The sequence below is a fragment of the Lactuca sativa genome, chromosome 2 (genome assembly GCF_002870075.4).
Source record: "Lactuca sativa cultivar Salinas chromosome 2, Lsat_Salinas_v11, whole genome shotgun sequence".
Taxonomy (NCBI): Eukaryota; Viridiplantae; Streptophyta; class Magnoliopsida; order Asterales; family Asteraceae; genus Lactuca; species Lactuca sativa.
Genome location: NC_056624.2, coordinates 198,225,831 through 198,237,253, shown reverse-complemented (window position 1 = coordinate 198,237,253; position 11,423 = coordinate 198,225,831). Strand labels below are relative to the sequence as shown.

General features: G+C 32.9%; 2 protein-coding genes across 2 annotated transcripts; one reads left to right on the top strand and one right to left on the bottom strand.

Moving 5' to 3' along the window:
- Nucleotides 1–3,037: 3,037 nt before the first annotated feature.
- LOC111921743 (uncharacterized) lies at nt 3,038–5,170 on the top strand. Its single transcript, XM_023917318.3, has 5 exons — nt 3,038–3,684; nt 4,012–4,133; nt 4,211–4,251; nt 4,326–4,424; nt 4,530–5,170. Exons 1-5 carry the CDS (start codon nt 3,186–3,188, stop codon nt 4,684–4,686), a joined length of 918 nt encoding a protein of 305 aa, XP_023773086.1. The 5' UTR covers nt 3,038–3,185; the 3' UTR covers nt 4,687–5,170.
- Nucleotides 5,171–7,467: 2,297 nt separating this feature from the next.
- LOC111921744 (glucomannan 4-beta-mannosyltransferase 9) lies at nt 7,468–10,414 on the bottom strand. The gene is made up of 8 exons (XM_023917319.3): nt 9,801–10,414; nt 9,615–9,713; nt 9,086–9,338; nt 8,885–8,995; nt 8,641–8,777; nt 8,430–8,543; nt 7,935–8,332; nt 7,468–7,834 (listed from the first exon to the last, which is right to left on the bottom strand). Exons 1-8 carry the CDS (start codon nt 10,092–10,094, stop codon nt 7,672–7,674), a joined length of 1,569 nt encoding a protein of 522 aa, XP_023773087.1. The 5' UTR covers nt 10,095–10,414; the 3' UTR covers nt 7,468–7,671.
- Between the last annotated feature and the right edge of the window lie 1,009 nt (nt 10,415–11,423).

The following is an 11,423-nucleotide window of genomic DNA, read 5'->3' as shown; positions in this document are numbered from 1 at the left end:
ATATATGCATGCTCTTGCTTTTACGACTACTATGACTTTTGTTTGTATTACTTAAGCTAATCAACAACGTAGCTCCGATTCACTTTTTACGACACACTTTGTTGTATAGGGCTGAACGCAAAACTTCGAATAATCATAACTTCTTCATACGAAGTCAAATTTAACTGTTCTAATATCTACGGATTTTGTATTGATGTTTTTTACATGTTTATGATGATTACTTTGGCTAAAAATTAATATATTTCTTCCTAGAATTTTATAAATAGTGGTTTATATTAAATCCTACTAAAGAGTGAAAACGGGGTGTTACACATATTCATGTTAGTAAAAAAAAACATGACATCGTGTCGTGTCGTATTTGTATTGTATAAAAATTGCAATTTCATGTCATATTTTGTGTTATATAAAACTTGTACTGTCGTGTTGTGTACTTGTGTTAATTAAAAACACGACACGGCAGTCTGATTTACCACCTCATGATAATGTTCTAATGTTCTGGGGGAAATAATTTTGAGGACTTGGGAAGATAGAAGGGTCTGAGGGTGTATTATCAGGTCCATATACTATTGTTGGTCTACGAAACGCATCCGAACTATAGTTAGCAATATATTGTATTTCCATGTTGGAATTAGGCTCCATGAAGGTTTGATACTTAGCCTTAACTATGGACGATGTATCTCATGAGGTACAAGAGAGTTACTATGGTGTATGTTTTTTGCAGATGATATTGGTTTGGTTGCAAAGACTAAGAGTGAAATGAATGCTAGGTTGGATACCTAAAAGGCGTCATTAGAAGAAAAAGGGCTTATGATCAACACATGTAAGACTGATAATCTATGGTGCAATTTTAGTGGCGATGAAAATAACGAAGGGGTTGAATTGTGTATCGATGAGAAAGTCCTACAACAAAAAGAAAGGTTCAAGTACATACCTACATAAGGTTTATGATCCATAATGATGGAGATGTTGAGAATGATATCACTATCTATATAAAATGCGTGATGGATAAAGTGGAGAGTAGCTATCCGACTTTTGTGTGTGAGGAAGGTCCCCATGAAACTTAAGGGAAAGTCCTATAGGGTAAGTGTAAGGTCAGCTATGTTGTATAAATATGAATGATGCCCGACTAAGAAAATCATGAGAGGAAAATGGAGGTCACGAAAATAAGGATGTTATGGTAAATTTGAGATAGAGCCATGTTGGTGTAACACTCCATCTAACATGTATTACAATATTGTTCATTTTGGCTCCCGACACAAAAACTTCCTAGTGGGCCATCCATCATGAAACTGCTTTCACTCGAGCATGCTTAGTCATATAGTTCTTATGGGATATGTTGCCCTCACGACTTTAAAACAAAATTTTACAATAGAAGGTATCCACACCCCTTATAGGGAATGCTTAGTTCTAGTTCTAAGCCAATATGAGATTAGTTGTAGGTAGCCACCTACCTTTATTCCCTTTTACGTGATCTAACGTCCATGTCGAACACATCGACCTATGCCCTAGCTCTGATATCAAAGGTATGGCACGGGCTGATGTGTTCGATTGGGATGTCGAACCCTATAAAGTGGGTGAATGTGGGTGGCTACCTTCACATGATCCTACATTGTTTGGAAAAAGAGAATAAGCATTCCATATAGGGGATATGGACATCTTCACTGCTACAACGTGTTTTAAAGCCATGAGGGAAACAAATCCCATATGAACTATGTAGTTAAGTGTGCTCGGGAATGAGTAACTCCAGGATGGGCGACCCTAGGGAAGTTTTCGTGGCGGCAACCCAAAATGGACAATATTGTAATACGTATGAGAGAAGGGTATTATAGTTAGATTAGATTCCAAACTCGACAATCAAAAACTCATTAGCAGTAGTGACAATCAACAAGAAATTAAGGGACTGAAGATTTGTTTGGACGTGTCCATAGGAGACAACCTACTATTTGTGCTTATTTTACACTAAATTCATATATAATATATGCATATACAAAAAAATTATTTTTATGTATTTCATACAGACCGGTTCGATTCCGTTTTTTTTTCTCGTTCCAAAATCCGGATCCAAACCAATATTTTTGGTTTCTGAAAATAAAAATCAAACCTTAGGATTTTGTTTTTCTTTTTGATTTTATCGTTTTATGATTCGATTGTTTTCTCGCTCTACGTTTAACATTCAATGACAAACAAAGAAATAATGATTTTCAAAATATTTACAAACTTGTTTTGTAGCCTTTAAAATTTGTTAATCGACGTAATAATATGGTACAACAAAAGATCAATCGAAAAGATAGTCTGTCAACATCGAAAGTCAGACAAATGTTCTTGCATATTTGCCTTCCACGACTCTACAATCAAATATGATGCCCTCGATTTTCCACGTAAGCATGTTTCTTGCGGTTTTTATTGGCCCACGTAGTTGCAAAGTAGCCAGTTTCTTGACGTTCCATTTCCATAAAATATTTCGTCCAACTTTTACCTCTGCAACCTTCTAGACTCCCAACCGACAATATTGATCCTTGAGGATCTTAAAAACACAAATTTATTCCTTTGACAACCCAACCAAAAGTTTATTAATATACATATGGCGAAATCGATGTCGTAACAAATTAAATTAGTTTTAAATTCTGTTCAACAAAATATTTTCCTTGAAATAAACAAATCTAGTTTTTTTAGTTATATTGTTTTTAAACAAGATGATAATTACAAATAATATATTTTCTTATTGTGTTCATCTAATTGATTATGGACTTTCAAAATAAGATCCCTCATTAATCGTAACATTTATTTGATCAATCAATCTAACAGCAATGTTTTCCATAAGAAAAAGAAAAAAATAAGGAAAATAAAAGTTTGATGAAATTAATTTATTTTTGTTATTAACCATTGGGGGAAGGGAAGACGACAAGCATGGGTTTCTTGATGAACACGTGAATACATCACCAACCCTCCATCCTCGTGAAAGGCACGTGCCAAACATCTTCTTGACAGCCGTCGATCTTCCCCAATGAAACCTATCAGACGGACAATACAACCCAAAACCATCTATCTCTCTACAGGTCGCACCAATCACCATTACCAAATACCAATTTCCAATTTTTCTTTCACTATAAACTAATTGGTCGTCGGAGAATGGTTGCGCCTCCATCTTAGTTTCCCCTTCCTCCGCCTTTTTCTCTGTGACTGTGATGCTTGCCGGTGTTATTTCTTCACGTCCGAAATCTTGGCTTGTTGGTTCACCACTCGCTCACTACGCCTTGGCGGCTCGTCACCGTCACATCCCCTCTGATGCCAGTTTTCCGATCAAACTTCTACTGTCTGCGACGGATTGTCTCGACCGTCGCCGATTTCCGTATCATTCTACAGCTACAGGATTGAATGTCTCTGCATCTGCCATATCCGCATCCGCATGGCATGCTATCATTCCGGCTGGAAATGGTCGGGGAAAACACAACCTCAGACCGGCCGGTGAGGGCTCATGGAACGTTGCTTGGGATGTCCGTCCTGCGCGATGGCTTCACCGTCCTTATACGGCTTGGCTTCTTTTCGGCATCTGCGCTTGCCTTGCGGCGCCGCCCCTAGAGTTTAATGAAACCACTTCGGAGCCTGTCATCGCCGATGACATCAAAATCAATGGGAATTGTATCACCACTACTTCTGAAAACTCAATAAACTATAGAATAACAGGTTTGAGATTTATTAAAAATGAAATTTTTATTACATTTCTTATACTTTTTCATAGATTATGAGGTTTTTAAATGGATATAAGTTTCTCTAAAGAAATATCGGCTGAAACCTATGTTGTTACTTCACAATTCACAACAATTGCATGTAGCAGTTTTAGTTAAATTCTTCATCTTTCTGGTTAAACCTTTTGGGTTGAAGGCCACTAATGTTTGGGGATCCTGATTATATTTCAAAATAATTCCTTTCCTCTTTTGTGCCATGTCTGTTCTTTGTTTCTATCTTCAAGCATGAATAGATTTAAAAGGTTAAAAGTATATCAATTTACAGGGGTTCCAGCAGATGGGAGATGTTTATTTAGAGCAATAGCTCATTTGGTTTGCTTAAGAAATGGAGAAGAGGCTCCTGACGAGAATCGACAGAGAGAACTTGCTGACGAATTAAGAGCTCAAGTAAACTAAATTTAAAGTTCTTGCCTTTTTGATGTTGTAAAAAAATTCATAGTATGACTGACATCTGTTGATTCCAGGTTGTTGATGAGCTCCTGAAAAGACAAAAAGAGATTGAATGGTAAGCTTCTTTACACAAGTGTTTCAATTCCCACAAAGTATATCATCTCTTATTATATTACTTATCCTTTGAAGGTTCATTGAGGGGGACTTTGAAGCCTATGTAAAAACAATCGAGAAACCTCATGTATGGGGTGGAGAACCGGAGTTATTGATGGCTTCTCATGTTCTAAAGTAAGTTCTTTCTTGATTATACTTTATAAATCTTGATCATATTCAGAAAATGGCGTTTGAATTTTTTTTTTTTTTTTTTTTTTTTTTTTGTTATCGATGAAACAGAACCACAATATCTGTGTTCATGTTGGAGAGGAGCACAGGAAATTTGTTAAAGATTGCAACATATGGTAAAGAGTATGAAGAGGAAGAGGAAAAGAAGAGTTTAATCAAAGTTCTGTTTCATGGGTATGGACATTATGACATATTGGAAGACATATGATATAAAAAGTTGTCATATTTAATAACCAAAAGTGGAGCAGATACTGACTAAATCATTTTCAAGCAACGAAGACATTCTTCACAGGTTTGAGTTGGTTCTTAGCACAGGGGGCTGAAGCAAGCTCAAGCAAAAGCAAAAAGCAATATGCTTGTTTGCATTTTTGTGTAGATTCGATTCCTTTCTTTCTTTGTCTGAAGGCTCACAGCTTGTTTTTTTTTTTTAAGGTTTTCTGTTAGCAATTTTTCGTAATTCATTTCTGCAAGGTAAAACATAAGTAGTAACTCTGAGGATAGGGTTAAAAACACAAAAAGGAGTTCATGTCAGAAGAACATTTAGAAGTGAATTAGGTTTCTTAATTTATTATGGATTTATCTCAAGTCTATAACAAAACTAGTCTGGGAATAAATTGAATATTGTTAAAATATTCTTATTGGTGTTAAAATGATTTGTTACTATTTTGAAAATAAAAACGTTGTAAACGAAACTGTTTTGTGTTTTCTACTTTTCCTTGGTAAGCGAGCCACAAGTACAAGTGGTAGTAGGTGTTGATCCTTTTGGTCATGGTATATGCTTTTGTAGATACCGTTTTTGAGTTTGTGTTGGTGGAATTATTGCTGTTATTTTTATATTGTTGTGTAACTTGTACATCATCATGTCAAATTGTCGATTTGTTATAACTTATAAGAAAAGGCATGAAGATGGAGTGAAGGGGGTTGTGTAAGAAGAGAAGAGAAATAGAGTTGTGCCAATTTTTGTATGAAATTATACAAATCTCTTTTTATAAAATTTGAATTCGTAGAAAAGAGTGCCATTATAGCTGTATAATTCGCGATGGTGGAGAATTGAACTAATTGAAGTGTTGGTAAATGAATATATTATTATGGCGGAATGAAAAATAATCTTATTTGCTACAACTAATGGAATGGAGCATTGTCTTAACTTCTTTCCATGGGATGCGTTTTTTTCATTAACATTCCGCTCCCAAGTTCAACTTAAGGAGAGAAAAAGAAAAATGGTTGGAAGTGAGAGGAAAGTAAGAGAAATTGGTGCTTCCGAGTTTTATTGAAGGAAAGAAATAGAAGAAAATGGAATGATCACTTTCTCTTCTAACTTTCCTTCCGATTTGGAAGGATTTGTAAATAAAGAATAAAATGTTTAACTTTCCATCCATTTCTCTTAAACTCTGGAGCACAAAAGACAATTTTTTTTCCTTTCTTTTATTTTCTTTTCTCTCCTTACTTTCTTTTCTCTTCTCTTTTTTTTCTTTGCTACAACTCGGGAGCCGGGTGTAAGTATGGGATGTGGTGGAATCGCTTCTACACAGAAACACTCTAGAGAGAAACACTCACAGAGGGTTTAGGAAGGATCGAGATGAAGACGGTGGGTTTCTGAATAGTGAAATATACCTGATGAGAAAGTGGTGGGGTGCGGTGACCATAGTCGAGTAAGTAAACCCAATGAATAGTACCTGTGTCAGGTACTATTCATAAGAGAACAAACTTTTAATCTTATTATATAATTATTTTTATTCATATAGCTTTCAACAATATTAATCTCTTAAAAAGACAAAATTGCAAAAAAGGTCCCTATGGTATATATTTTTTTGCGATTTTAGTCTAAACCACGTCTTTTTTTGATTGGTAGTCCTTTTGAGCTAGTTTCTTTATGTTTTTGATCCCTCAGTAAACCAAAAAGACTATTATGCCCTTATCATATTTATTTTCCATTTTTATTTTTTTCCTATAAATATTTATATATAAAAAATAAAAATAGGGGCCCACCTACCCCCCCTCTCTCCCTCTCTCCCTCCAACACAAAGGGGAAAGGACTTTTGTCTATGGCAGATCGAAAAAAATGCATACCATAGGGACCATTTTTGCAATTTTGTCTTTTAAAAATTTTAAAACTTCAATTAAAATATACATTTAATGCAATATATATATATATATATATATATATATATATATATATTCAGGATTTCATTGCATAATATTATTATTATTATTATTATTATTATTATTATTATTAGATCATAAATAGATCTTTTTAAACTACATGTAAAACATGTAACATCAAAAAAATTATGTTATAAATTTTTTCAAACTACATGTTTACATGTAACACGTATTTTGAACCAAAAAATTTATGTTTATATGCAATTAATTTAACTATGTATCTATTTCTTATTAAAGTTTATTATTCTAAAATAATATTTGTTTATTTTATTCATATCATTCTTTTATGCCAACCAAGCAATAAAATGTAATGATCTATTTTTATTTTATTATGTTGTCCATACTATTCCTTTGTTCATAATATTCCATCATACCAAAGAGACTCTTATATTTTATTCATATTTACTCATTTAGATGTTTTTTTAATAATTTCATTAATTCTATATTAAAAAAAATTTATGAATCAAACACACAATAAAACTTCACCATATCAATGTTATTTACATCAAATTCAACCAAAATGACTTTTCTCATTCTTTTATTCCCCTTCCAATCCATTAAATCATACTATACATTATGCAATTGTGATGGTCTTTTATGATGCTCATAAAGTCGACTACTAAATAATTATTGGTATAGGTTTTAAATGTCTCCATAAGTTGGCATTTAACTAGTTGTATATTATTTTGTGAGAATTTTATAGCATTAAAACACATGAAAAATGGATATTCGAATTTGTTTAATTTTTGTTCACATGACATAATTTTGTACGTGCATATAAGATAGATGCACCTATAGAAACTAGTTTGAAAAATCAAAACGATACTTATTTTCTGGATCTGCTACTTTTATTATTATGTGAAAACAACTTAGCAACCACAATGTAAGTGCTTGTGCACATGTATACTGAAAGAATGACTTAATTACTTCCTTGTAACAAAATTTTAACAACAAAAGAAATAGTCAACAACATTAACATGTTTGTTTGTATCTTCGTAAATTGAAACTCTGATATTTTTTCCTATACTTATCAAGAATTGGGGACAAAAACGCCAATGTAGCCAAATCCAACGATGAAGAAAGCCATAGCTTGTAGGAAGAGGTATATGAAGTAATGGTTCTTCCCAAATGACAAATCATAGCACCCACACAAGAAGAGGTAGACCCCAACAAATATCTCCAGCACATATACACTGTAGAGATTATATCAAATCAATATACAGAAAGGAAAAAATAAATTAAAAATCATAGTCATAACTATCTATTTATGAGTTGCAAGAATTTACAATTTACCTTTCTCCAATTTGTACTCGAGGTTTTTTTGTAGATTTGGAACCCGGTTTGGCTTTTAAAGCTTCTCCAAGTTTCTTAGTAACTACCCATTCATTAACCCTTGTTCCAGTCTCAAAAAGACCAATAAATGTTCCTTTAGTCCGATGCAAAGACATGACATTCTCAAAAAGAATCCAGAAAACTAACAAATGAAATGATCGTGGAGTTCCAACTGCATTAAGTAAAGAGACAATCGAAGGAATATAAATGGCACCCCATTTAGGAACTTGCACTTCTGGCACAAACACCGTTGCAGGCAATACCACACAGTAGAAGATAAACGTGACAAGATGTGCAACGATTTTTCTAACAAAGAAGAAACTGTATATCACGTAAAACTTCTTCCACACTGTCACTTTCTGCATCACGATTCATGAATGAAGTTAATGAGCATATTATATGATTTGTTAGAACTTAGAAATCTTGAAGATGGAATAATAGTGTCATGAATATAACCTTGTTTCTTGCGATTTCTATGATCATTTTCTTGAAGAGGTTAGCAGGTCCACAAGACCATCGATGTTGTTGATAGCGATATGCTTTGAAAGTACTTGGTAATTCATTTTTCACCTTACAAGTTACATATAAAATTGTTACATTCACATAAAATTAAATCTTGTCAAAATATTAAAGAGAATTTTAGTTAAAGCCAAGTTTTTATTTATACCTTGAGGTCACCAACATAGACAAATTTCCATCCTTTAAGACTCACGCGGACCGCTAGATCCATGTCTTCTACAGTCGTCCGGTCTTTCCATCCACCAGCTTCATTAAGAGCTGAAATCCTCCAAACACCCGCGGTTCCTACATTCAACAACATATATTATGAATCTCAAACCACATTTGATGTTAATTCTTGATTCTTCCACATTTAGTAAAGATTCTTGATTATGTGGGTCCCAGATCTTTACCATTGAACCCGAAAAACGCATGTGTCGCGGATCCTGCCTCTTGTTCCACAATAAAATGATAATCTAATGACATTTCTTGCATTCTTGTCATCAAACACTCATCCGAGTTCACTACACATGATAAAATAAATCTATCAATCTTTTATTTTTTGAAATAATTAATTAAATTAGGTTGTTATTTTATGTAAACCGCGCGAATACCGAATTTCCAACGAGCTTGAACGAGTGCGAGTTCGGGGTTGTGTGCGAGGAAAGGGATGGTGCGCCAAAGAAAGTCAGGGTCTGGTTGGAAATCAGCATCAAAAATGGCCACAAACTCACATTGGTTCACGTAAGGATGCTTCATGCCTTGTTTCAGAGCACCAGCTTTGTACCCATTTCTATTGCCTCTAATTTCGTACTTAATGTTTATTCCTTTTCCTGCCCATCTCTTGCACTCTAACTCCACTAAATCCTGCATCTCCAAATTAATTTAATCAAAAACAAAAAAGTACCATAATAATTTTTCTATATTATAATTCACTAAACATGTGTTGTAAGGTGTATATTTGGATTTATATCGTTCGGAAGTGTAAAATTTGACGAAGGACTTTGATGTAAAATTTTACATATATATGTTATAAGACCATGAAGTTTTGTAATGTAACGTTTCTAATTATAAGCTAAATGTTAATTGATTATATCAATGGAAATTTCATAGACTATTTGATAAAGAAGTGAAAAAATGAACCTTGATGATCGGATCTGTGGAGTCATCAAGAACTTGAATTATGATTCGATCAGAAGGCCATGAGAGCCCGCATGCTGCTCCAATCGAAAGTTGATACACCTACAAACACATCAAAAATCTATTAAAACCACAAATAATCTCCGAATATAAATGAAAAACTTGGGATAAAAACAAGATATAATGTACCTCTTTTTCATTATACATTGGTATTTGTACTAAAACCATAGGATAACACGAATTACCGATCTCCAAATCTTCCTTAATCGCCTCCCATTTGTATCTTTTTTCAAGCTTATATTTCATCAACTTAACAACAGCAATAATAATACCCATACAGACACGCTCCACGAACAACATCACAGACATGGCTAAGCACATTATCACCATAATTTTCATAAATGGCACGATCAATGGCGCCCGCACTTGCTCCCACATCATTCCCATTTGCCCGTGTCCAGTGCCCGAGAAAACCCCCTCCATTTTCTTCCTATTCAACTTGTGGTTTCTATACTCTAGAAATTGTAAAAAGATGATATTTATATATGGTTATATACTCATGACATTTAGATTAGAGTAAAGAGATGATATGTATATATAAGGAGTGTTGATGGGTTGTGGTGAGTTTGCTTTGGATGTGGAGGGTGTTTGAGTTTTGCTTGTGACACAAGCACAAGTTGTGTGTCAGAAACACAATCGAGTGTCCATGGAAGCTCTATGAGTGTGATGACATATTTTCGATCTAAGTTAGCTCACAATGTGAAAAGGGAAGGCTCAAAAGTGAAACTACACTTGTTTTTTAAGTTTTTTCTTTTTTTTTTTCAACAATTGAATCAGAATTGAAACCCACAATATTAGGCCCTTTGACATGGGTAAATAAAAATTAGCCTTTATAAAAATAAAATATAGACAAAGTTCCATAAATAGTCCAATGTTTTCAAAAATTCGCAACTGCAGTCCATTTAAATCAAATTTGGTACATTCAATTTTATTAACTATTTTTTGCATTCCTAGGTTTAATCGAAACTCATATATTGTAGAGTAGGTGCACTAAGATTGAAGGGCAAATTAAGATACATGAAAATGAAATGGCAACTACAAGAAATCATTCATTTCTAACACAATGGTCTAATGTCTCAATCGTTGAACTACTACTCTATTCAACAAGTGCTATTATTAGTTTAGGTTCAAGCTATGCTACAAGATTAGATGGTTTTAGATATATAATTACAAAATGTATTTTGTATTGGCAAACGTTCAATTACCCAAGTAAAATAGATTAAAAAACAAAACCGTAATTGTATTTCAATATATTATTTACTAGTTTATTTATAATTTGTAGGAACCATAGTTACAAAATTAATTAATTTTTCATAATAAAAACTCAAAATTATTAACCAATTATTTTAAATAAATTATTAATTAAGAGATATTTTTGGTTATACAAAATTATAATCATTGATTTAAATAAATACGTGACCTTGTAATTTGTATTAATTTTATTTTAATTTTTATTCTATTAATTTAATGTAATTAGAGTGAGAAACTTAAAATGAAAAGTCAATAGGTTGACAAATGACATGACATTAATTATGAGATCTAATAAGGTGATATATGACAAAAAAAATAATAAATTTATTTTTTTATTAGAATATGGAAAGGGAGATTATATATTTGAACAAAAAAATCTGATAATGATTATGCTTATTTTTTATATTATATCATTATCTTATTTTTATATATTTTAATCAAGTTACTTGATATAAGATGTTAGCATTTTTCTATTATATATATATATATATATATATATAT

What these genes read in the sequence shown, in the direction of transcription:
- LOC111921743 (XM_023917318.3), top strand. Translation starts at nt 3,186, where the DNA reads ATGCTTGCCGGTGTTATTTCTTCACGTCCGAAATCTTGGCTTGTTGGT. An exon ending in CTGACGAATTAAGAGCTCAA is followed by an intron (nt 4,134 to 4,210) that starts GTAAACTAAATT and finishes TGTTGATTCCAG; the next exon opens with GTTGTTGATGAGCTCCTGAA. An exon ending in AGACAAAAAGAGATTGAATG is followed by an intron (nt 4,252 to 4,325) that starts GTAAGCTTCTTT and finishes TATCCTTTGAAG; the next exon opens with GTTCATTGAGGGGGACTTTG.
- LOC111921744 (XM_023917319.3), bottom strand. Translation starts at nt 10,094, where the DNA reads ATGGAGGGGGTTTTCTCGGGCACTGGACACGGGCAAATGGGAATGATG. An exon ending in CAATGTATAATGAAAAAGAG is followed by an intron (nt 9,714 to 9,800) that starts GTACATTATATC and finishes ATGTGTTTGTAG; the next exon opens with GTGTATCAACTTTCGATTGG. An exon ending in TGCGTTTTTCGGGTTCAATG is followed by an intron (nt 8,778 to 8,884) that starts GTAAAGATCTGG and finishes TGTTGAATGTAG; the next exon opens with GAACCGCGGGTGTTTGGAGG.